Source organism: Schistocerca americana, chromosome 2 (genome assembly GCF_021461395.2).
Source record: "Schistocerca americana isolate TAMUIC-IGC-003095 chromosome 2, iqSchAmer2.1, whole genome shotgun sequence".
Classification (NCBI taxonomy): domain Eukaryota; kingdom Metazoa; phylum Arthropoda; class Insecta; order Orthoptera; family Acrididae; genus Schistocerca; species Schistocerca americana.
In genome coordinates, this window is record NC_060120.1 from 34,715,109 (window position 1) to 34,742,596 (window position 27,488).

Here is a 27,488-nt window from a genome sequence, read left to right on the forward strand (position 1 = left end):
CACCTTAAATGGACAACATGTCTTTGCTATCTGGATGATATTGTCAAAAAGAAGTTTCAAGAACATCTAAGCTGCATGACAACTACGTTGAAGTATATTCAGGCTATAGGCATCCAACTAAATCTGAAAAAGTGCTTCTTTGCCACCCAAGAAATACAAATCTTGGGGCATTTAAGGTCTACCCTGATCCAGAGAAAGTAAGAGGAGTCACAAATTTCTGACTTCTCAGAAGATTCATGATATGAGAAGTTTTCTCAAAATGTGCTCATACTACTAGCAATTCATAAAGGTCTTCTATACCTAGACATGTACCTTGCAAGAACTATTTGCTTGGAGATGCCAAAGTTTCCTGGAACAAAGTGCAATGAAGGTCTTTCCTTGTCCTTAAGGAGGCACTAACAGCTTCTCCAGCCCTAGTATTGTATGACAAGAATGCTGAGACAGAACTTCACACTGGTGGTAATGGTTTTCACATAGGAACAGTCCTAGTACAAGTTCAGGAAAGTGCCGAAAGGATGATAGCTTACGCACTTCCAATGTATTCTCCACATCTAAATGGAACTACTCTAATACAGTGAAAGAGTGCCTCAATCTGCGAGGTAGGCACTGAGGCTTAAGAAGTACAACGTCACAGTGTGTGACGAAGGAAGCTGGGATAATTTTTGATTCTCCTCTTGTTTTGCCATCTGCCTCCTTAGATTCGTTTTGTTACTTTTAACTATTTACCATTAGCATATATGAATATAACCAGCATTTTCATAATAGAGAAAGGTTGGCCTTCAGTTTTAAAGTAAATAACAACAGACCTAATTTTGTGCTTAGTTTTATGTACGTAATTGAGATTCTAATTTATTTTGACTATTAATAGTTAGTATCATTTGTTATAGGGTGAAATCAGTAATTGTTTCATAATGTAAATGCTATTGTTGACATATAAACAAATATAAATTCTGTAATAACTGTAAACATATGGAAGACAAAATACTAGTAATCTTACAGTATCTATTTAGCTCGATTCGAAAACATGTTAGCAAAGCCAGAGCTTAATTAAGTCCAAAGTAATTAACAGTTTTGTCAAAAGTAATGTTTACATAACTATATTTGTTAATTTCATGATTTAAACAAATAATTCGGCCTAAACCTTGTAGTAGAAGAAACTGTTAAAAGGAACAAATTTTTTGATGTATTCAGTTAATTTAATGAGTTAAGGTTGAATTGCAATTTCTGTAGTTTCAGTACCTATTATTGTGATGATAAATAAGGGCCCGGTTTTTGGTCACGAGCCAGTCAGTCCATGGCCAAGTTTCAGACAAAGAATCTGTGTTGCTTAGAATGATAAAAATGCATCAATTTAACAGTGAAATAAAGATGAGGTGACTTACCGAACAAAAGCGCTGGCAGGTCGATAGACACACAAACAAACACAAACATACACACAAAATTCAAGCTTTCGCAACAAACTGTTGCCTCTTTCCTGATGAGGCAACAGTTTGTTGCGAAAGCTTGAATTTTGTGTGTGTGTTTGTGTTTGTTTGTGTGTCTATCGACCTGCCAGCGCTTTTGTTCGGTAAGTCACCTCATCTTTGTTTTTATATATAATTTTTCCCACGTGGAATGTTTCCTTCCATTATATTAACAGTGAAATAAGTGTTACACCAATAGGCCATGTGTAAAAACAGTGACAGTGTCTGCTCCATATGTACCTGATTATTCTCCAAGAAGTGTACGCGAAAGAACTTGCCCCCCTTCTAACAGCCGTGTACCGCAAATCTCTAGAGGAACGGAGGGTTCCAAATGATTGGAAAAGAGCACAGATAGTCCCAGTCTTCAAGAAGGGTCGTCGAGCAGATGTGCAAAACTATAGACCTATATCTCTTACGTCGATCTCTTGTAGAATTTTAGAACATGTTTTTTGCTCGCGTATCATGTCCTTTCTGGAAACCCAGAATCTACTGTGTAGGAATCAACATGGATTCCGGAAACAGCGATCGTGTGAGACCCAACTCGCCTTATTTGTTCATGAGACCCAGAAAATATTAGATACAGGCTCCCAGGTAGATGCTATTTTTCTTGACTTCCGGAAGGCGTTCGATACAGTTCCGCACTGTCGCCTGATAAACAAAGTAAGAGCCTACGGAATATCAGACCAGCTGTGTGGCTGGATTGAAGAGTTTTTAGCAAACAGAACACAGCATGTTGTTATCAATGGAGAGACGTCTACACACGTTAAAGTAACCTCTGGCGTGCCACAGGGGAGTGTTATGGGACCATTGCTTTTCACAATATATATAAATGACTTAGTAGATAGTGTCGGAAGTTCCATGCGGCTTTTCGCGGATGATGCTGTAGTATACAGAGAAGTTGCTGCATTAGAAAATTGTAGCGAAATACAGGAAGATCTGCAGCGGATAGGCACTTGGTGCAGGGAGTGGCAACTGACCCTTAACATAGACAAATGTAATGTATTGCGAATACATAGAAAGAAGGATCCTTTATTGTATGATTATATGATAGCGGAACAAACACTGGTAGCAGTTACTTCTGTAAAATATCTGGGAGTATACATACGTACGGAACAATTTGAAGTGGAATGATCATATAAAATTAATTGTTGGTAAGGCGGGTACCAGGTTGAGATTCATTGGGAGAGTGCTTAGAAAATGTAGTCCATCAACAAAGGAGGTGGCTTACAAAACACTCGTTCGACCTATACTTGAGTATTGCTCATCAGTGTAGGATCCGTACCAGGTCGGGTTAACGGAGGAGATAGAAAAGATCCAAAGAAGAGCGGCGCGTTTCGTCACCGGGTTATTTGGTAACCGTGATAGCGTTACGGAGATGTTTAATAAACTCAAGTGGCAGACTCTGCAAGAGAGGCGCTCTGCATCGCGGTGTAGCTTGCTGTCCAGGTTTCGAGAGGGTGCGTTTCTGGATGAGGTATCGAATATATTGCTTCCCCCTACTTATACCTCCCGAGGAGATCACGAATGTAAAATTAGAGAGATTAGAGCGCGCACGGAGGCTTTCAGACAGTCGTTCTTCCCGCGAACCATACGCGACTGGAACAGGAAAGGGAGGTAATGACAGTGGCACGTAAAGTGCCCTCCGCCACACACCGTTGGGTGGCTTGCGGAGTATCAATGTAGATGTAGATGTAGAAGTTTGTGGTTAGGTGGAGGTTTGCCTGCAAACTAATAATGAGGCTAATCGAAAGCTAAACAATAGTGCACTGGCCATATAACTATGTAGTTTTAGGGGGTTGTGAAAAGTGAAATAAAAGGCAGTGAAATGCAAATATGCATCTGTCGGCTACTTTATTTACAGTAGTTAGTGTCGGAATCCACAACCCATTTTTCAGCCAGTGTAGCAATGCAGTGCGTCGTCACCGAGGACAACAAATGAAGAAAATAAAACACGTGGAACTGCTACAAGTGGTATACATAAACAAGATACCAACTGTGTTTCAAGGAACACAGTAGTGTGGATGAAATCTCAGTCATTGGTGCCTTGAATGACAGAGGTGCTGAACAGTGGGAGATTCAGTATTGGTGAAAAGTACAGGAGCCTTAAAGAATGAGTAACTGACCAAAGGAAAATTACAATTAATAAACGCAACACTGTATAAAAGGAACTATGACCCGGTGGGGCAGAAATGGCAGCCCATCATGCCAGCTCATCTATGGCCAGCTACCATGAAGCTCCAGCATATGATCATGTGGGATTCATGAAAAATCTAGATGGAATCAGATGCAGGTACCACAGCCCAGGTCTCTACCCATCAGTTAAAACACTATGTGAGCCACTGTAAGGTTGGTTGGTTGGTTTGGGGAAGGAGACCAGACAGCGTGGTCATCGGTCTCATCGGATTAGGGAAGGATGGGGAAGGAAGTCGGCCGTGCCCTTTCAGAGGAACCATCTCGGCATTTGCCTGGAGTGATTTAGGGAAATCACGGAAAACCTAAATCAGGATGGCCGGACGCGGGATTGAACCGTCGTCCTTCCGAATGCGAGTCCAGTGTGTAACCACTGCGCCACCTCGCTCGGTGCCACTGTAAGGAACTCCAGTGAAGAAAGCATGTGCTACAGTTACTTACTGAGCATCTCGTATCAATTCCGCCTACAGCTGTGCCACTCCACCGTCCTTTACCTCTTGAGAAGGTACCTGAAGTCAACTAACGGGAACAAATGGATAATATTCTGCATTGAAAACATCACCTGCCACACAAAATCAAGCCAAAACTGCTGAATCTTCAGAAATTGCAAGGTTCCTTTAGAAGACATCATTTTAAAGCAAGGAGCAACCATTCTGATGATCTATGATTGTGAAAAAGCTTTTCCAGTCATGAATAGTCTCAGCGGCAATTTCATGTAGCGACATCGCCCATAGGACAACTGCCTGCAACCCACAGATGGCCTCACAGGACACTTTAATAAGACATTGGCAGATAAGATCCTGATGGATGTTGATGTTGAACAAAGAGATTGGGTAACAATACTGCCTATCCTGTGATCTGCATATAACATAGTGAAGCAAGTCACTAAAGTCTTAACACTATTCTTTCTGCTCCATACTCATGAGGCCAAAATGACAATGGATACACTGTTCCCATTTCAACTGGATGATTTTCAGGACGACTATGTGAAATGGATTCCGTAGAAATGTTGGAACACGTGAGGCAATACTGACCTTACGACTTATCTTAGAAGGAAGATTAAGGAAAGGCAAACCTACATTTCTAGCATTTGTAGACTTGGAGAAAGCTTTTGACAATGTTGACTGGAATACTCTCTTTCAAATTCTAAAGGTGGCAGGGGTAAAATACAGGAAGCGAAAGGCTATTTACAATTTGTACAGAAACCAGATGGCAGTTATAAGAGTCGAGGGGCATGAAAGGGAAGCAGTGGTTGGGAAGTGAGTGAGACAGGGTTGTAGCCTCTCCCCGATGTTATTCAATTTGTATATTGAGCAAGCAGTAAAGGAAACAAAATAAAAATTTGGAGTAGGTATTAAAATCCAGGGAGAAGAAATAAAAACTTTGAGGTTCGCCGATGACATTGTAATTCTGTCAGAGACAGCAAAGGGCTTGGAAGAGCAGTTGAACGGAATGGACATTGTCTTGAAAGGAGGATATAAGACGAACATCAACAAAAGCAAAACGAGGATAATGGAATGTAGTCGAATTAAGTCGGGTGATGCTGGGGGAATTAGATTCGGAAATGAGACACTTAAAGTAGTAAAGGAGTTTTGCTATTTGGGGAGCAAAATAACTGATGAAGGTCGAAGTAGAGAGGATATAAAATGTAGACTGGCAATGGCAAGGAAAGCGTTTCTGAAGAAGAGAAATTTGTTAACATCAAGTGTAGATTTAAGTGTCAGGAAGTCGTTTCTAAAAGTATTTGTATGGAGTGTAGCCATGTATGGAAGTGAAACATGGACAATAAATAGTTTGGACAAGAAGAGAATAGAAGCTTTTGAAATGTGGTGCTACAGAAGAATGTTGAAGATCAGGTGGGTAGATCATGTAACTAATGAGGAGGTATTGAATAGGATTGGGGAGAAGAGAAGTTTGTGGCACAACTTGACTAGAAGAAGGGGTCGGTTGGTAGGACATGTGCTGAGGCATCAAGGGATCACAAATTTAGCATTGGAGGGCAGTGTGGAGGGTAAAAATCGTAGAGGAAGACCAAGAGATGAATACACTAAGCAGATTCAGAAGGATGTAGGTTGCAGTAGGTACTGGGAAATGAAGCAGCTTGCACAGGATAGAATAGCATGGAGGGCTGCATCAAACCAGTCTCAGGACTGAAGACTACAACAACAACATATGTGAAATGCCTCATCACCAGTATCAAAGAAGCAAGACAGCTCACTTACAAATGATCCTATATGCCCAAGAGCACAATAATGCCAAGCACTGGCCAGTGAGTTCCTCCCTCCCCCCCCCCCCCCCTCCCCCCCCCTCTGAGACTTGGTACGGATTTTACAACTGGGCAGAAAGTGGAATACTGTAAAAGTTACTAAAGCACTACTTTGGGCTGCATCGTATCCTTCACTGCTTGTCCAACATCACATATGAAACTGAGTATTACAAACATTCATGAAGAAAACAAAAGTGCAGAGCCATTGTCCATATCCCCTGTATGAAGTCCAACTTCAGTCCTGAAGCACAGACCGATGATGGGGGCTTCCCATTCAAGGAAACTCAAAATACATTCAATGATCACGAAGATCATGTGAGGGCTACTTTCAGTGCTTGTCATAGTGAAGAGGACATGACAACATGCAAAGATCCACCATCGATGCCATACAGAGGACCATTGACAAGAGCTAGATCAAGCGTGCTGTAGACAGATCCAGTGAAAACTCCTGAAATAGCAGGTCAATGTTTCTCCATGAGAAGAGCAATGCTGCAAGCTATGCTGTATTCGATGTGGTGTAGCAGTTAGCATCACTGGCTAGGTGCTGTGGGTCATTAGTTGAAACTTCACCAGCAATTATTTGATATTTAGTATGTGTCATTTATGGAAGGTTCTCTAAATATCTTATGTTTGTAATGTTTATGTATTTTTTGAGTAGTTAATGTCTATATAAATAGTAACACTCTCCATCCATTAGTTCAGATCTGTTCTGGTTGTATGTTGGTATTCATAATAAAAGTTCTTCGAATGTTAGTATTTTAATTTACTGTGCTTTTTGATTTGGAGTTGATGCTGGTTATAATGTGACAATATTATGCTTTTCTTCAGCACAGACTAGATATTGGCAATAAGTCATCATATAAATTTGGGGGCAGACCTGCACGATGGTATGTGGTAACCAGAAAATATAAATTGACAGCACTGTACATATAGCTCTTTCTCCTATTTCTGCGACTGACACATTTGATACTTTTGTTTTTGATACATACTATTCTTTATGCTGATTTGTAATCAACTACTAATTCTTTTTAGTCTGAAACACAAAAATCTCGATTATAATGACAGACAGAGGAATTACTGCAATACCACGGGGGCTCTTATCAGACCTGATTTCTGTTCTCACTGTTATGGCAGTTGGTACATGGGCAGTTCTCTATTGTCTCACACAGTATTAAAATTATTTTTTTGACTTCATTATATAGAATTAAAATTGAAGGTAACATATTATACACTACTGGCCATTAAAATTGCTACATCACGAAGATGATGTGCTACAGATGCGAAATTTAACCGACAGGAAGAAGACGCTGTGATATGCGAATGATTAGCTTTTCAGAGCATTCACACAAGGTTGTCACCAGTGGTGACACCTACAACATGCTGACTTGAGAAAGTTTCCAACCGATTTCTCATACAAACAGCAGTTGACCGGCGTTGCCTGGTGAAACGTTGTTGTGATGCCTTGTGTAAGGAGGAGAAATGCGTACCATCATGTTTCTGACTTTGATAAAGGTCGGATTGTAGCCTACCCCGTTTGCGGTTTATCGTATCGCGACATTGCTGCTCGCGTTGGTCGAGATCCAATGACTGATGGCAGAATATGGAATCAGTGGGTTCAGGAGGGTAATACGGAATGCCGTGCTGGATCCCAAAGGCCTCATATCACTAGCAGTCGAGATGACAGGCATCTTATCTGCATGGCTGTAATGGATCATGCAGCCACGTCTCGATCCCTGAGTCAACAGATGGGGACATTTACAAGACAACAACCATCTGCACGAACAGTTCGATGACGTTTGCAGCAGCATGGACTATCAGCTCGGAGACCACGGCTGCAGTTACCCTTGACGCTGCATCACAGACAGGAGCTCCTGCGATGGTGTACTCAACGACGAACCTGGGAGCATAAGTGGAAAAACGTCATTTTTTCGGATGGATCCAGGTTTTGTTTACAGCATCATGATGGTTGCATCCATGTTTGGCAACATCGCGGTGAACGCACATTGGAAGCGTGTATTCGTCACCGCCATACTGGCATATCACCTGGTGTGATGGTATGGGGTGCCATTGGTTACACGTCTTGGCCACCTCTTTTTCGCATTGACGGCACTTTGAACAGTGGACATTATATTTCAGATGTGTTACGACCCATGGCTCTACCCTTCATTCGATCCCTGCAAAACCCTACATTTCGGCAGGGTAATGCACAATCGCATGTTGCAGGTCCAGAACGGGCCTTTCTGGATACAGAAAATGTTTGATTGCTGCCCTGTCCAGCACATTCTCCAGATCTCTCACCAATTGAAAACATCTGGTCAATGGTGGCTGAGCAACTGGCTCATCACAATACACCAGTCACTACTCTTGATGAACTGTGGTATCGTGTTGAAGCTCCATGGGCATACGCCATCCAAGCTCTGTTTGACTCAATGCCCAGGTGTATCAAGGCTGTTATTATGGCCAGAGATGGTGGTTCTGGGTACTGATATCTCAGGATCTATGCACCCAAACTGCATGAAAATGTAATCACATGTCAGTTCTAGTATAATATATTTGTCCAATGAATACCCCTTTATCATCTGCATTTCCTCTTGGTGTAGCAGTTTTAATGGCCAGAAGTGTATTATCAAGGACATACAAAACATAATGACTCATACTCCATCTTTCATGAAATTATGACGCAATATGTAGCTTAGGAAGTACAGCAAGAAACATATTGTTGATTAGATGACCAGCCAACAGAAGATATTCATCTTTGGGACTCATAATATGGACAATGAACTGGAGAAATATATGTATACTGTACATCACATATTAGGCAGGTATGTGCAGACAGGGTTGTGACATGCAAAGGCCAATCATGGAGTCACTACAAAAACTAAAGAAAGATTCATTACACTTTATTGAAAAGTCAAAGCCTGTTAATGAACAAAAGCTAAATGAAGTCAAAATGAGTGTCAAGATGAGCAATGCAACCAAGAATCAATGAATCTATTCAGAAAAATGGTGTGGAAGTTCTGTTCTTGTGTAAAGTTAGTCTATGGATCAAAGTCATCCATCACGTAGCTCACTGAACACAGTGGCACTTGGAGGAGGATGAGGAGAAGAGCAGAAAGACAAAATACTGAAGTCTGTCTTCCCAAATTGTTACACTGAACATTGTGCTGTGGCTATTCCTTTTGGTCCCAATGAAATGTTGAAATTATATAAATGAAGACTATGTACAGCACCGGTAGCTGAAAATCTATAAAAATTAAATGACTGGAAATGAATGAACTTCATGACACTCCCACATGTATGTGCATAAAACATAGAAGAATATTCTTATGTGAAAGAACTCGATCTACTTCAAGTCACAGATTCACTTAGAGTGAAGAGCAACATAGTATTCAAAGCATTTAGAAAAAGGCATAGGTCATTCCCATTTTCAAGGACTGTAGCACAGATATGCCATATGTAACCATAGTCTAATATTGCTGATGGCAATCTATTGCATAACAATGAAACACATTTTTTGCTCTTTTATTATGAACTTTTTGGAGACCAAAAATTGCCCCTATAGGAAACAGCATGGATCATGGAAACAGCAACTCTGTGAAACTTATTTTGCTCTATTTGCCCTTGACTTTCAGAAGTCAGTAGGTAGTGGCTCCCATGTTGCTGGCATTTATATTTACTTCCAAAAGGTATTTGATACTGTTACATCCTGGCACCTTTCCTGCCTCTCGACAATTGTCTACACTAGAGCCACACAGTACCTGCCATCTACAAAATGTAGGTGGCTCAGAGACGGTCCATTAAGAAATATTCCTTCTCATCTTCCCGTTTTAGAGACATGAAAACTCTTGCTAAAGCTCAAGGAAACAGTTTTGATTATATATAACCTCGTTGCCTGACTAATCTTTCAGTTTTTAATTTCTAACTCTAATGAAGTTTAACGGAATCTATAATACTGATGTACATGTTCTTTAATATACTAACAAAAACAAAATCAAATAGCAATAATATAGGAGTAGGTCTAATAAAAAAGAAGAACATAAGACTGCATGTTAATTACTATGAACAGCACACTGGACAGATCATAACAGCCAAGACAGACACAAAGTCACAGCTAATCTTAGGAGCACACGTAAACACAGAAATAGACCCAACATAGACACAAATCCGCAGCTGATCACTGTTGTGACAGTGCCACGACATTCAAAAGTGCCGCTACGTTAGTACGCGAACACGGCGATAGAGGCGCTCCGCAGCTCGGCCGAGCGCGGGAGCGCCACCTGGTTATGAACGGCGCCGGCCGCATGTCACGGCCCGGCAGTCGAATGACAGATACGGAGTTAGTAACATGTAACCCGCTAGTGTTTCTACTTTTGTATCTCCACGCACTTTAGTAGTGATTAAAGGTTATAACACTTCTTGGCGACGAGGTCGGATATTTTTTTTCCTGCGTTGTGGACTTGTGTGTTCGTGTCGGGGCAGACATGGAACAGCTTATGCAAGCGCTTATTGAACAACAAACACAGCTGACGGCTGCTATTCAGGCGTTGTCGACGTCGCTTACTCATCGTCTGTCTTCCTCTTCTCCGCCTCCGTTCCCTCCTTATGACGAGGCCGCTGAAGACTGGGAGGATTATGAGAAGCGTTTGCGGCAACACTTCTTGGCTTTCGGCGTTGTCGACACTCCTATGTGTAAGTCGTTATTTCTATCTTGGATTTCCCCACGGATCTATCAGCTGCTATCTCAGTTAGCCCCTCTGCGGGAACCTGCCTCTCTGTCCTTCCAAGAAATGTGTGACTTATTGTCTAACTATTACCGAAAAAACACCCATGTCGTTGCCGCCCGCGTGGCTTTTTACCGGTGTCGTAAACAGCCCCATCAATCTTACCGGGCTTGGGCGGCGGAACTACACTGTCTGCGTCGGAAATGTCAGTTTGTCACGGACACTCATCATGAGTCTTACGCTGATTCAATGGTTCGGGACGCTATTTTACGGCTTGCTCCTGATAAAGAAGTTCGGCAACGTGCCTTACAATTGCCAAACCCGTCGTTGTCGGAAGTTCTCAGCATCGCTCAATCCTTTGAAGTGTCTCACGCTGCTGGTGCGCAAATAGACGCGTGGTGTGATGTAGGCACTGTCCAGACCACTTTCGACGCAGACAATGTGCCTGTTTCACAGGGAAACGACGATGTGGCGGCAGTGCACTCGCGTCAACAACGTCGCGTTGGGCCGCCACGCTCGCAGCAAAAACAGCAACCACAGAAGCAGGTTCGTTCCGCCCTTCCTTCTTGTCCACGTTGTTTTGTACAGCATGACAGAGCCGCGTGTCCAAAACGTTGGGCCACGTGTAATTCCTGTAGGAAAAGAGGCCACATTGCTTCTGTGTGTCAGTCCCCTAAAGTTCCTGTCGACGAGGACGAGGCATCGGACATGGATGTTAACTGTGTGCTTTCTCAAACGAATAAGTTGTTTGTTACTGTTCGTGTTCTGGATAAAGACATTCGCATGCAAGTGGACACTGGCTCTGCAGTAACTCTCATTAATTCTCGCACGTATTTGGAGTTGGGCTCCCCTCCCTTGTCTCCCGTTACGCGAAATCTACGAACTTATAATAAGCAGAAAATTCCTATTGTTGGCCAGTTTGATGCTTCCACTGCCTACAAGTCTGTTGTTAGGCCCCTCACGTTTTATGTGGTGGATCATGCGGGCACTGAAAACCTGTTCGGTTATGATGCTTTCCAGTTGTTCGGGTTTTCCATTGATGATGATGTGCACCTCATATCTGAGGACATTCCGTATCCACAGCTGGATGGCTTGTGTTCTGAATTCTCGTCCGTGTTCTCTGCTGGTCTGGGTCGTGCCAAGGATTTTGAAGCCCACATTACTCTTAAACCTACGGCTCGCCCTAAGTTTTTCCGGGCACGCCCTATTCCAATGGCGTTGCGTGCGCCTGTCAAAGCTGAGATAGACAGGTTAACAGCTTCGGGGATTCTCCTTCCTGTTACCTCCAGCGAATGGGCATCGCCCATCGTGGTGGTTTCTAAACCAAACGGGAGTCTGCGATTGTGTGGTGATTTTAAAGCCACTGTCAACGCTCAAAGCCTCATTGACACTTATCCTCTTCCCCGTCCTGAGGAGTTATTTACCAAGCTCGCTGGGGGCCAGTTCTTTTCCAAACTTGACTTATCGGAGGCGTACCATCAGTTGCTGTTGGATGCATCTTCCAAGGAATTTCTCGTCATCAACACTCCTTGGGGGTTGTATCAGTACCAGCGGTTACCATTTGGCATCGCTAGCGCGCCGGCCATTTTTCAGCGGTTTTTGGAACAGCTCACGGTTTCCGTTCCCGGCTGCATCAACTACCTGGATGACATTGTTGTCACGGGGGCCTCCACTGAGGAGCACCTTCGCAATTTGCGTTCACTGTTTCGGGTTCTGCATTCAGCAGGGTTGAGTGCAATCTGGACAAGTCTCAGTTCTTCCAACCCTCCATTGTGTATCTTGGTTTCCACTTGTCCCGTGAGGGTATACGCCCTCTACGACAGCACGTTGCGGCCATTACCGCTCTACCCCGGCCGTCTACGGTCAAAGAACTTCAGGCGTTTCTAGGCAAGGTTGCTTATTATCACAAATTCATTCCCTCCGCGGCGGCGGTGGCTCATCCTCTGCATCAGCTGTTACGCAAAAACGTTCCTTTCTGTTGGACCGCCGAGTGTGAGCAGGCTTTTGTCCGCCTGAAGGCTCATTTGCAGTCGGCGCCTTGTCTTGCCACATTCCGTCCGGGTCAGCACTTGGTTCTGGCGCCTGACGCGTCACAGTATGGCCTAGGGGCTGTTCTCGCCCATCGGTATGAGGATGGGTCGGAACGACCCATCGCCTACGCTTCCAAGACCCTCAACGATGCCCAACGGCGTTACTCTCAAATAGAAAAGGAGGCGCTCGCTATCATTTATGCTCTGAAAAAGTTCAGCGTTTTTTGTATGGTTCTAAGTTTCACCTCATCACCGACCACAAGCCGCTGGTCTCTCTGTTCAGCCCCTCGGCGTCGCTTCCGGATAAGGCAGCTCACCGCCTGCAACGTTGGGCCTTATACTTGTCTCGTTTTCACTATGAGATTCACTATCGCCCCACGGCCCAGCACGCCAACGCTGACGCGTTGTCGCGTTTGCCGATGGGCCCCGACCCGGTTTTCGATCGCGATGAACTCCTCTGTTTCCACATTGATGAGGAAGAACGTCGTGCGGTCGAGGGTTTTCCACTTACAGGTTCGCAGGTCGCGTCGGCTACTGCGCGGGATCCGGTCCTGCGTCAGGTGATCAGTTTTGTTCAGCGTGGCTGGCCGGACAGGACCAAGGGCCGGGCGTCGGATCCCCTTCGCAACTACCATGCCTTGCGCCTTCGTCTGTCTGTTCGTGAGGGTGTTGTTCTTCTGGCCACGGATGGCGCATCTCCACGGGTTGTGGTGCCCGCCTCTCTTCGCAAAGCTGTTCTCAAACTATTGCATGGGGGCCATTGGGGGATTTCTCGGACTAAGTCCCTGGCCCGCAGGCACGTTTATTGGCCCGGTATCGATTTGGACATCGCCCACATGGTCGCTGCGTGTGATCAGTGTGTTCAACAACTGGCTGCGCCTCGTACTCTGCCCTCTCCGTGGCCTGATCCGGCGCAGCCGTGGGAACGGGTGCACGCTGACTTTGCCGGCCCCTTCCTCGGCACTTATTGGCTACTGTTGATTGACGCCTTCTCGAAGTTTCCATTTGTTGTTCGCTGTCCGTCGCCCACCACTGCGGCGACGACGCTGGCTTTGTCAAAAATCTTTGCGCTAGAAGGTCTTCCATCCACGATTGTCACGGACAATGGCCCTCAGTTCTCTTCGCAGGCCTTCCGTGATTTTTGTACTGGACAAGGGATTCATCATGTTACAGCACCGCCCTTCCATCCGCAATCGAATGGGGAGGTCGAGCACCTTGTCCGCACTTTCAAAAGCCAAATGAAAAAATTCCTTAGTGATTTTTCCACAGATGACGCTCTGTTGCAATTTCTGAGTTCTTATCGCTTCACGCCTCTGGGTGATCGCAGCCCTGCTGAACTCTTGCATGGCCGCCAACCGCGCACCCTACTGCATCTGCTTCACCCTGTCAGGCCTTGTACTGTGTCCCCTAGTGCGGGAAAATACCAGGTGGGCGCCGACGTGTGGGCACGGGGGTATGGATCTCGCCCTAAATGGATTCCAGGGGTGGTCCAGGCTCTTCGCGGCCGCCGGCTTTGTGAAATACGTACGGACGACGGCATGGTTGTTCGCCATTACGACCAGATGCGCCCACGAGTGGTGGCCACGCCGGTACCACCGCCCCTTTTTTCGTCTCCACCAGCCCGAGAAGCCAGTCCTGTCGCTGCTGCCGATCTTCCGGGCGTGTTGCTGCCGCCGCCGTCGCTACCGCTTCCGAGTACGCCGGAACCGGCCCCAGTCGCGACGCCGCCTTCTCCAGGACCCATCTCGCTGGAGCACACCCCCAGGTCCACGACACCTATGGATGCTGCTCCGGAGTTTTCACCCATCATCTCGTCCAGGAGGCACGTTCCACGCGCCAGCTTCCGTCCTGGACATTTTCGACCATACTCTCGTGTTTCTCCGCGGGATCTTCTCGGGACCTCCCAAGAGGCCATGGATGTCTCCGCACTGTCCGTGTCTCCACGAAAGTGAGCGTTTTTTTTTTCAAGGGGGGAAAAGTGTTGTGACAGTGCCACGACATTCAAAAGTGCCGCTACGTTAGTACGCGAACACGGCGATAGAGGCGCTCCGCAGCTCGGCCGAGCGCCACCTGGTTATGAACGGCGCCAGCCGCATGTCACGGCCCGGCAGTCGAATGACAGATACGGAGTTAGTAACATGTAACCCGCTAGTGTTTCTACTTTTGTATCTCCACGCACTTTAGTAGTGATTAAAGGTTATAACAATCACAAGAGTACAAGTATACATAGAAATAATTTACAGATGAGGAATACACTGAAAAAATATATAATAAACTATAAGAAATTATTAAGTAAATAAGGTGATGCATAAATTTAACTGGGATGTGAGACAGGAATTCAACAGAAGGAAAATTAGGAAAGCCACCTTGTAGAACTCAAAACAAGTCACTGGTTATAAATGATGATTCCAGAAATATACTACAATTGTCTATGTACCACTCCAATAGCATGCACAAGGCATTTAAACTTTCTTCCCATGCTCCACACATAAACAAAATGGTAAAATGATCTAAAATCTAGCACAACATGACGTACAGTCTGCCATGCATTTCATAGTGGTTTGCTGAGCATAGACATGTTGTTGTTGTTGTGGTCTTCAGTCCTGAGACTGGTTTGATGCAGCTCTCCATGCTACTCTATCCTGTGCAAGCTTTTTCATCTCCCAGTACCTATTGCAACCTACATCCTTCTGAATCTGCTTAGTGTATTCATCTCTTGGTCTCCCTCTACGATTTTTACCCTCCACGCTGCTCTCCAACACTAAATTGGTGATCCCTTGATGCCTCAGAACATGTCCTACCAACCGATCCCTTCTTCTGGTCAAGTTGTGCCACAAACTTCTCTTCTCCCCAATCCTATTCAATACTTCCTCATTAGTTATGTGATCTACCCATCTAATCTTCAGCATTCTCCTGTAGCACCACATTTCGAAAGCTTCTATTCTCTTCTTGTCCAAACTATTTATCGTCCATGTTTCACTTCCATACATTGCTACACTCCATACAAATACTTTCAGAAATGACTTCCTGACACTTAAATCAATACTGGATGTTAACAAATTTCTCTTCTTCAGAAACACTTTCCTTGCCATTGCCAGCCTACATTTTATATCCTCTCTACTTCGACCATCATCAGTTATTTTGCTCCCCAAATAGCAAAACTCCTTTACTACTTTAAGTGCCTCATTTCCTAATCTAATTCCCTCAGCATCACCCGACTTAATTAGACTACATTCCATTATCCTTGTTTTGTTTTTGTTGATGTTCATCTTATATCCTCCTTTCAAGACACTGTCCATTCCATTCAACTGCTCTTCCAAGTCCTTTGCTGTCTCTGACAGAATTACAATGTCATCGGCGAACCTCAAAGTTTTTATTTCTTCTCCATGAATTTTAATACCTACCCCGAATTTTTCTTTTGTTTCCTTTACTGCTTGCTCAATATACAGATTGAACAACATCGGGGAGAGGCTACAACCCTGTCTTACTCCCTTCCCAACCACTGCTTCCCTTTCATGTCCCTCGACTCTTATAACTGCCATCTGGTTTCTGTACAAATTGTAAATAGCCTTTCGCTCCCTGTATTTTACCCCTGCCACCTTCAGAATTTGAAAGAGAGTATTCCAGTCAACATTGTCAAAAGCTTTCTCTAAGTCTACAAATGCTAGAAACGTAGGTTTGCCTTTCCTTAATCTTTCTTCTAAGATAAGTCGTAAGGTCAGTATTGCCTCACGTGTTCCAGTGTTTCTACGGAATCCAAACTGATCTTCCCCGAGGTTGGCTTCTACTAGTTTTTCCATTCGTCTGTAAAGAATTCGTGTTAGTATTTTGCAGCTGTGGCTTATTAAACTGATTGTTCGGTAATTTTCACATCTGTCAACACCTGCTTTCTTTGGGATTGGAATTATTATATTCTTCTTGAAGTCTGAGGGTATTTCGCCTGTTTCATACATCTTGCTCACCAGATGGTAGAGTTTTGTCAGGACTGGCTCTCCCACGGCCGTCAGTAGTTCCAATGGAATATTGTCTACTCCGGGGGCCTTGTTTCGACTCAGGTCTTTCAGTGCTCTGTCAACCTCTTCATGCAGTATCATATCTCCCATTTCATCTTCATCTACATCCTCTTCCATTTCCATAATATTGTCCTCAAGTACATCGCCCTTGTATAGACCCTCTATATACTCCTTCCACCTTTCTGCTTTCCCTTCTTTGCTTAGAACTGGGTTTCCATCTGAGCTCTTGATATTCATACAAGTCGTTCTCTTATCTCCAAAGGTCTCTTTAATTTTCCTGTAGGCGGTATCTATCTTACCCCTAGTGAGATAGGCCTCTACATCCTTACATTTGTCCTCTAGCCATCCCTGTTTAGCCATTTTGCACTTCCTGTCGATCTCGTTTTTGAGACGTTTGTATTCCTTTTTGCCTGTTTCACTTACCGCATTTTTATATTTTCTCCTTTCATCAATTAAATTCAATATTTCTTCTGTTACCCAAGGATTTCTACTAGCCCTCGTCTTTTTACCTACTTGATCCTCTGCTGCCTTCATAGACATAGACATAGACATAGGATTCAATTATTGCCAACACACGGTCTAAGAATATTGAAAGAGGACTGTATACACGGTAAGAGACCTCGAGAGACCAGAAAGTTTCATATAGATTATATAACTGATCAGAAACGAAATGCAGAATAAAGCTGAAGAAATTGCAGAAAGGTAGAAAATTAAGGTGATACATTCTGAAAAAGATGAAACAACAAGAGTTAACAGATTCAGAAGGAGCAATAAGCAATGACAGGCTGAAATATGTGAATCAAATACAACTGCAGACAAATGAATAGCTTCGAAAGATAAAATACTGAATGAAACAGAGGAAGAACTAGATAATAAGATAAGATCCAGTAAGAATCCTTGAATAATACTTGAAATATTAATTTAATTAGTGTAAGGAGAGGAACTAAAAATTCAAAAAAGGAACCAGGCAAAAAGTAATACACAACTAAACAAAATAGTTGGACACAAGTGCAAAATGGCAAAAAAGTAATGATTTGAGGAACATCAACAATGTAGGAAAAGATATATTGCTACTTACCATAACGATGAAACGCTAAGTTGCAGACAGGCACAATTAAAAGATGTCTAAAAAGATGTAGGCCTAAGTGTCTTTTAATTACTGCTGGTCTACAACTTAGTGCATCATGCTTATGGTAAGTAGCAATCTATCTTATCCTATGCTGTTGATATTCCAGCCTGCAGTTTCCATTGTTTAATGATTGGAGGAGAAACAGAAGCTTATTACAAGACACCACAGATGATGCATAAAGGAAAATCACAGAAACCATAGCAAAAAACAAAACAAAAAAAAACAAAAACAAAAAACAAAATGAAGCAGCTGTATGAACATGTACAAAGAGAGATGGAAGTGGATGAATATAAGATGGGTGGTGCAATACTGTGAGAAGAATATGATGGTCAGAATAAGTCTCATGAGGTAGATAGGTAAAAGTGCACTTATGGTATTGGTGGCTTTTTCGTTGCATGCTGCTGCTAGTTACGGTTCGCACAATGAATCGTGAGTCAGATGTAAGTAGCCAGTGAGGTTCTTATCCATAATTTTCAGTCATTCATAAGTAAAGTTAGTTGGTATTTTGCCCTTTTAGGTTAGAACTTTGTTGGAATTTTCAGCAAAATCAGAAATAAGACATACAAGTATGTTACTGCAATGATGAGTGTATAAGTCAGGCTGCATTACAAATCAATCTGTTATGACTATCATATTTTCATATTAAGATGCACCTGCTTTGCCAAGTCACAAGACAATTTTCATATTCTAACATAACATAGACCTCACTTGTGCTTCAGAGCAGTCTCTTAGCACATCTTGTTTTCTTCCACTAACCATTGGCTTCGTCACCTCACAATAAAATTGTTGCATTCCAGCCTAACTTAGGCCTCAGGCTTCGCTACAAGTCAGTCTGTCAGCACATGTAATTTTTCCCAGTCACCAAAGAAATCAGTAAGTAACCTTAACATTCATAATAACCAGATCACTAGAATCAAACAACGGAAAATCCAGGATGGAATGTTACAAGATTATGACAAGGAAAGTTGCCACTCACCATATAGCAGAGATACTCAGTTGCAGACAGGCACAATAAAAAGACTGTCACAAATAAGTTTTCAGCCAGGAAGGCTTTTGTCAAAAATAGAACGAACGAACGAACACACACACACACACACACACACACACACACACACACACACACACACACGCACGCAACACACACACACACACACACACACACACGACTGCAACTGAAGCCACACTGTAGCAGCACCAATGAATGATGGGAGTGGTGGCTGGATGAGGGCAAGGAGGAGGTCAGAGCAGGAGGGGCAGGGATAGTAAGTTAGGGGTGGGGGACAGTCAAGTGCTGGCAGCTATGTGCAGTCAGGAGGTAAGAGGGGAGTAGCGGAAATGGAGAGGAGTAAAAAGACTGGGTGTGATGATGGGATGAGGGCTGTGCAGTGCTAGAATGGGAACAGGTAAGGGGTTGGATGGGCGATGACGATGTCAAACAAAGGTTGAGAGTAGGAGGGTTACAGGAACGTAGGATACAATGCAGGGAAAGTTCCCACCTGCGCAATTCAGAAAATCTGGCGTTGGTGGGAAGGAGCCATATGGCACAGGCTGTGAAGCAGTCACTGAAATTAAGAATGTCGTGTTGGTCAGGGTGCTCAGCAACAGGGTAGTCCACTTGTTTCTTGGCCACAGTTCATCGGTGGCCGTTCAAGCGAACAGACACCTTGGTTGTCATGCCCATGCTGAATGCAGCACAGTGGTTGCAGCTTAGCTTAGCAGACCTGCCTTTGATGGGATAGGTGATGTTTGTGACTGGACAGGATTAGGTGGTGGTGGTGGTGGTGGTGGGAGGATATATGGGAAAGGTCTTGCATCTAGGTCTATTACAGGGATATGATCCATGAGGTAAGGGGTTGGGAGCAGGGGTTGTGTAGGGATGGATGGGTATATTGTATAGGTTGGGTGGACAGCAGAATAGTACTGTGGGTGGGGTGGGAAGGATAGTGGGCAGGATATGTCTCATTTCAGGGCACGATGAGAGATAGCTGAAACCCTGGCAGAGAATGTAATTCAGTTACCCAAGTCCTGGGTGGCACAGAGTTACGAGGGGAATGCTCTTCTGTGGCCGGACGGTGAGACTTTGGGAGGTTGTGGGAGACTGGAAAGATAACGCATGGGAGATTTGTTTTTATACAAGGCTGGGAAGATAATTACAGTCTGTGAAGGCCTCAATGAGACTCTAGGATTATTTCAAGAGGGACCGCTCGTCACTGCAGATATGAGGACTTCTTAGTATCGAAGAGGTGGCAGCTGTCGAAGTGGAAGTATTGCTGGTGATTAGTAGGTTTGATATGGACAGAGGTATTGATGTAGCCATCTCTGAGGTGGAGGTCAACATCTACAAAGGTGGCTTGTTGGGTTGAGTAGGACCAGGTGAAGCAAATGGGGAGAGGCTGTTGACATTGTGAAGGAATGTGGACAGGATGTCCTCACCCTCAATCCAGATCGCAAAGATGTCATCTATGAATATGAACCAGGCGAGGAGTTTAGGATTCTGGGTGTTCAGGAAGGATTCCTCTAGATGGCCCATGAATAGATTGGCATAAGATTGTGCCATGTGGGTGCCCATAGACGTACCCCAAATTTGCTTGTAGGTAATGCCTTCAAAGGAGAAGTAATTGTGGATGAGGACACAGTTGGTCATGGCGACTAGGAAGGAGGTTGTTGGTTTGGAATCTGTCAGGCGTCTGGAAAGGTAGTGTTCAATAGCAGTAAGTCCATGGGCATTAGGGATGTTAGTGTAAAGGAAGGTGGCATCAACAGAGACAAGCAGGGCATCATGTGGTAAAGGGACAGCAACTGTGGAGAGTTGATGGAGGAAATGGTTCGTATCTTTTTGTTTGTATCAGGCTTTTTGTAGCGCCTATCTGCAAGCCAGATCACTAGCAGTTTTTCCAACACTGTCCATAAAAAAACAAATGCCATCAATTTGCACTTTCTGCTGAAAGAAGTCATCAAATTCAGTGATTCTCACTGGCTGTGTATACACTCACCTGATTGGCTACAACCACTATCAATGAATTGCTTACATCAGCATACAATGCATGAGCCACCAACACTGTAAGTCTATTTAGCCACTAGATGACATTCTTTTAGAATTATTAATAATATTGGGAGAACCAATCATGAGAAAACTGTTCCGCCTGGTATGAAGGATATAATAATTTTAACACCAACCCCAAGAAAGGGAGTGCTAGCTAGAGAAACATAGGAACATGCAAGGTAATGCTAAACCTACAACATATCTTATAAGATGGGCTAAGGAAGGCAAACCTACATTTATAGCATTTATTTATTTATTTAGAGGAAGCTTTCGATAATGTTGATTTGAATAAGTTCTTTTAAATTTTGAAGGTAGCAGGGACATAATGTAGGGAGCAAAACGTCATCTAAAACTTGTACAGAAACCAGATTGTAGTTACAAGAGCTAAAGGACATGAAAGGGAAGCTACAGTTGTGAAGGCAGTGAAACAGGGTTCTAGCCTATATCCTGTGTTATTCAGTCTGTACATTAGAAAGCAGTAAAGCAAACAAAGGAGAAGTTTGGAAAAGGGAATTATAGCTCAGGGAGAATAAATAAAAACTTCGACGACATTCTAATTCTGTCCGAGATGGCATGGGACATGCAAACACATGAGATGAATATTAACTAAAGTAAAATGAGTTTAGCTATTTGTGCAATAAAATAACTGACAACGGCTGAAGTAGAGAGGATATAAAATTCTGATTGGCAATAGCAATTAAAAGTTGTTTTGAAAAACAGCTATCGGTAATCAGTAATCTCCAAGTACATTTCCATTCTTCATCCCTCAAATGGTTTGATACATCTTGTCCAGGATGACTTACAGAGTAGCTGTCATTGTTTTCATTATTATCTTACCTCTGTTCCTGATTCAACTCTTGAACTGTAGGTACACTTTAAAATATCTTGATAAGCTTGGATAGTTTATCCCTGATGTTAGTTACTGCGTCATATGTCATCTTGACTGATGCAATGTGATGTCTACCCAGCATTAATTTCTGTATCTACACTCCTGGAAATTGAAATAAGAACACCATGAATTCATTGTCCCAGGAAGGGGAAACTTTATTGACACATTCCTGGGGTCAGATACATCACATGATCACACTGACAGAACCACAGGCACATAGACACAGGCAACAGAGCATGCACAATGTCGGCACTAGTACAGTGTATATCCACCTTTTGCAGCAATGCAGGCTGCTATTCTCCCATGGAGACGATCATAGAGATGCTGGATGTAGTCCTGTGGAACGGCTTGCCATGCCATTTCCACCTGGCGCCTCAGTTGGACCAGCGTTCGTGCTGGACGTGCAGACCGCGTGAGACGACGCTTCATCCAGTCCCAAACATGCTCAATGGGGGACAGATCCGGAGATCTTGCTGGCCAGGGTAGTTGACTTACACCTTCTAGAGCACGTTGGGTGGCACGGGATACATGCGGACGTGCATTGTTCTGTTGGAACAGCAAGTTCCCCCGCCGGTCTAGGAATGGTAGAACGATGGGTTTGATGACGGTTTGGATGTACCGTGCACTATTCAGTGTCCCCTCGACGATCACCAGTGGTGTACGGCCAGTGTAGGAGATCGCTCCCCACACAATGATGCCGGGTGTTGGCCCTGTGTGCCTCGGTCGTATGCAGTCCTGATTGTGGCGCTCACCTGCACAGCACCAAACACGCATACGACCATCATTGGCACCAATGCAGAAGCGACTCTCATCACTGAAGACGACAAGTCTCCACTCGTCCCTCCATTCACGCCTGTCGCGACACCACTGGAGGCGGGCTGCATGATGTTGGGGCGTGAGCGGAAGACGGCCTAACGGTGTGCGGGACCATAGCCCAGCTTCATGGAGACGGTTGCGAATGGTCCTCGCCGACACCCCAGGAGCAACAGTGTCCCTAATTTGCTGGGAAGTGGTGGTGCGGTCCCCTACGGCACTGCGTAGGATCCTACGGTCTTGGCATGCATCCGTGCGTCGCTGCGGTCCGGTCCCAGGTCGACGGGCACGTGCACCTTCCGCCGACCACTGGCGACAACATCGATGTACTGTGGAGACCTCACACCCCACGTGTTGAGCAATTCGGCGGTACGTCCACCCGGCCTCCCGCATGCCCACTATACGCCCTCGCTCAAAGTCCATCAACTGCACATACGGTTCACGTCCACGCTGTCGCGGCATGCTACCAGTGTTAAAGACTGCGATGGAGCTCCGTATGCCACGGCAAACTGGCTGACACTGACGGCGGCGGTGCACAAATGCTGCGCAGCTAGCGCCATTCGACGGCCAACACCGCGGTTCCTGGTGTGTCCGCTGTGCCATGCGTGTGATCATTGCTTGTACAGCCCTCTCGCAGTGTCCGGAGCAAGTATGGTGGGTCTGACACACCAGTGTCAATGTGTTCTTTTTTCCATTTCCAGGAGTGTATTTCTTCTACACATGCTGCTTGTGTTGTTCCTCTTACCAAATTTTCATTGCACTTTATCATATCCTTAATAGGCATTTCTGAATAATATTGTTTAATTCAGCATATTTCAACATGTTCTTATGCTGTACCAGTAGTAGTAGTAGTAGTAGTAGTAGCAGCAGCAGCAGCAGCAGCAACAGTTATTGATCAATTGAATCTACTGATACCTGATGTCTGCTTTGATTGGTGATTTAATGATGATGAGATATGTGATGTTACATGTGCACAAACCAAGAGACAGCAGAATACTGACAATATATATCACATGTATATAGTTTCTGGAATGTAAATTATTGTGACAGACTGATCTGTAGTGTAGTCGAAAGGCTAGGTTACATTGAAAGGTGAAATTTTGGTTGTGAATGGGCAAGGCCAACGAATACGATTCCATCATAACAACTGTAATTCTTATTATTGTGCACATGTTACACACATTTCATTTTGATAAGTTGTTTATGTCTGCCATTTGACAACATTGTTGGTCAAAGTCTACTGGTGCTATCGAAGGCTTTAATTAAGTTTCGTAGTCAACAGATATCTGTAGCGATGGATACATGCATAAAATTACTTCATACGAAAATAGATAGTTATTTGCAGGTTCTGGAAATTATAGTTCATGTTTGCCCATCAGTGGAGATGTAGGTTCATATTTAGGTAGAGACACACTAATTCTGAAATATATTTCTTATAGATGTGCTGTGGCATGAGAAGAATTTGTCACTCAGATCTCAATGGTAATGAGTTTGTAGCATTGAGTACAAATGATTTTCCTAAAGTCCGTTTCTGTAACAATGTGCACCTAGTTCCTTCATCTTCACCAAGGAACTCAAGTTTAAAGCTAGCCTTTCACGAGATGGCAACAACAGATGCTGCACTGGTGAAAAACCAAAATGATTTCATACCTCAGTGTGAAAAACAAAATATATCACTTTGAGATTTTGCAAGATCTTTTCTGCCAAGACCACTGAAACATCTCTGTTCCATTGTTTTTCACAAGTTGCTTGTCCTTTACCAAACAGCATGCTACAGACATTTCAGACTCTCACACCTCCCCCAACAAACAAGGGAATACTGACGAATGGTTTATTTTTTAAATATTTGTGATTACATCCAACTTAAATGCTCATTGTCATGCAGCTTCACAGTAACTACATTTACATGTGATTCTTAAATCGTCAGACAGTTTGTCTTAAAAGAGGTGGCTGTTTTAGCAAGGCAGATCTCATGACTGCTTTTTATAAAATAAAATTCCTCGCTCGGCCTGTCAGACCACTCTATAAACACAAGCTAAGACCTCATCTACAGAGATCAAGGCAGACAAAAATTATTCAGTCTGTAGGGATTTGAAGACAAGTACAGTAGATTGTGCTGGTAGAACTCTTAATAAAGGAGTCAGTTCGAAACCGAGTTACAGAAAAATTCATACCTCAAGATGACCGAATGTCTGAACCAGTGGTACAACGGCAAGCCCAGCATCTCCAGCAAGATGAAGTAAAAGCCTTGCTTCTTCAACGGTGTATGCTCCTGATTGTGACAAGGGTCCTTTAGAACCTATTGATATAAGGTCTCGGACATATGGGAAAGTATCTTCCCATTCTATTAAAATACCTGTGGCGCCCCATTCACGGAATAACGGGAACAACTGAAATGTGAACTCGACTATTTAGAAACATGTACCTTTTAAACCAAAAATGAAACATTAGAGAAAAGGAAAAATTGTTAACCTGTTCCAAATATGTCACTTTCGGAGGTGCTCCCTTAAAATCTAGATGGACGAGCCTGAAAGAAAAGAACTGTGTCAAATTTAGTTTACATAAGAGTTTTACTTAAATCAGCCAATTATTGTAGATTCACCTGTGAGATCCCAGTGTCAGTGATTCCATTTTTCGGCGGGACAGATCCCATTTTCAGCCAATTATATATAGGGATTCATTCCAAAATATTAATCTGCGTAACAGGATCATAATATTATGATTTAGACTTCCAATTGTAAACATAGCAAGCCAAAGAGTTCAATGACAGATACGCAAAGATATTACCAACACAAAAACAAAAAGTAACAGCTGCAAATCGGAAACCTCGAATGATTGCGCAAAACAAAACTTACATCTTCACCTTTAGCTGGAAATCAGGCAGCGGCTTTGCTTTTATAAGGTTGACTTGAAGAAATTATGCACGCTAGTCTATCGTGTGCAAATCCCTTCATCTCTGTGTAACTATAAACAACTGTACTTAAGTAGCACAATTCAGATCGGCGGTCAAATCATGTCACTTCACGCCAAGACATTCGACAATACATTTCAAACGGCGGCATTCACACAGGTCGTCAATGGACCGTCACGTCACGGTCAGGTTTCTCTGGAAAAAGGTTCTGACAGTCTCGTCGTTTGCTAGGTAAGTTTACCTATTTTTCTCTGTGCTCACTCATGTTAAGACCAATTCATACGGCTGTCATGTGTCGTCAAAACATTCCACAATGAATTTCCAATGGCGGCATTCACGTAGGCTGTTACGAACCGTCACGTCATGCCACGGCAAGGTTTCTTGGCAAGAAAAGTCCGACGATCTTGTCGTCTGCCAATATCGGAAGCCAACCTATTTTCGCTGCGCTCACTACTCTTGCTGTACTGAATTTTCTACTTCTAAGTCCTCTTAACTTTTATTTTAGTGCTGTGTTTTGTTTTCCTTGCAAAATGCAAATGTTCCATGAGAACTTGGACATTTTTCCACAAGCTGGGTGAGATACCTGAAAGCGATAAAATTAACTAAGTTTTTATAGTAACAGAAGAGAGCTGATGTTCACACGCTGTATAAATAAGAACATAGCATGACGAATCAGTTTTCATTGAATAACACTCCAAGAGAAAAAGTCAGCTCTAATAAAATAAAAAATTCAGTTATTCATAACATTATAAGTTATGTAAGAAAAACCTTATTGTAGAGGTTCTGTTTATTGTCTTGTAAATACTATTTGATGTGTTTGAACATATTTTCGCTAGCAAATAAATGTCGATGTTTGAAATATTGTTTCACTTCTCAGCACTTTAACTCATAAAATTGGTTAAGAACGTGCGTTATGAAGTTTGCATTTGTCATTAACTTTATCGTTGTTTGTTTCTCAATTCAGATACTACTCTCCGAATTTTTGTATCACAATTGCTACTAAAACTCGTGGGAGTGTCTCGCGCCAGTGAAACTCCTGGCTGCGTTTACGTTTCGGACCAGCAACGGCATCACATGTCTAGCTCCTGTACATGCCTGGCTGCTACGACAGATGAATAGCTGACTTGGAACTCTATTTTCGAGTGAAATATGATTCTATATTCCTAGCTATAAAATCCGTGTACATTACCTAAATTTCATCCCTCAGTTATACATATGCGTTAAGCAAATTAACGACTGTACTTAAACAGCATTAAATCTTTTCTCGCAAAAATAATACCTCATCCAGTATGCTACTGGCACAATGGGAATTACTTTAAATATATTTATATACACATTTTTTGTGTAATTATTACTCTGTGCCAATAACTTTCTTTAATGTCGTTTGTCTAAATCAAGTAAACAACACCCACATTTCACAAACACTTTTCTGTTACATATAAGTTTATTTATATTGGCAACCTCAGCTTAATCTATGGATAGTTAAACGATCTTCAGGTAAATTTTGTAGTAAAATCTTCTAAAAATTGTAGAGTACACTTGTAGCAGCTACAAGTGGACTCTGCAATTTTTGGAAGATGTTACCACAAAAATTTTAAATGACCTTTTAACTTCTCTGTTAGCAGTGGTGTATAATACAAAACTCTCATATATATTTTTAGGTTCAAAAATGGCTCTGATCACTATGGGACTCAACTGCTGAGGTCATTAGTCCCCTAGAACTCAGAACTAGTTAAACCTAACTAACCTAAGGACATCACAAACATCCATGCCCGAGGCAGGATTCGAACCTGCGACCATAGCAGTCTTGCGGTTCCAGACTGCAGCACCTTTAACCACACGGCCACTTCGGCAGGCATATTTTTAGGCATCTGTATCACTGGTAAAGATAGTTCATTGACATCTTCATCCCAGCGAAGTTAAAAATATGAGATTTATCCAGTCTAAAAGCCAAATCTTGATTACTACCACATGTAGGGCCATATCCGGATGCATCACGTCTTTGTGATAATGATTCACA

At 43.3% G+C, this 27,488-nt stretch overlaps 1 protein-coding gene across 3 annotated transcripts in view; it reads right to left on the reverse strand.

Annotated features, from left to right (window-relative positions):
• LOC124595842 (hexosaminidase D-like) overlaps positions 1–25,308 on the reverse strand; it is a 232,136-nt gene extending 206,828 nt beyond the window's left edge. For all 3 annotated transcript variants that reach the window (XM_047134742.1, XM_047134743.1, XM_047134744.1), the window contains exons 1-3: positions 25,160–25,308; positions 25,030–25,084; positions 24,732–24,947 (exon numbers count right to left, since the gene is read on the reverse strand). In XM_047134742.1, coding sequence (XP_046990698.1) covers positions 24,732–24,947; positions 25,030–25,084; positions 25,160–25,188 — 300 coding nt within the window. In that variant the 5' untranslated portion in view covers positions 25,189–25,308. The remainder of the gene's footprint in view (positions 1–24,731; positions 24,948–25,029; positions 25,085–25,159) is intronic.
• Between the last annotated feature and the right edge of the window lie 2,180 nt (positions 25,309–27,488).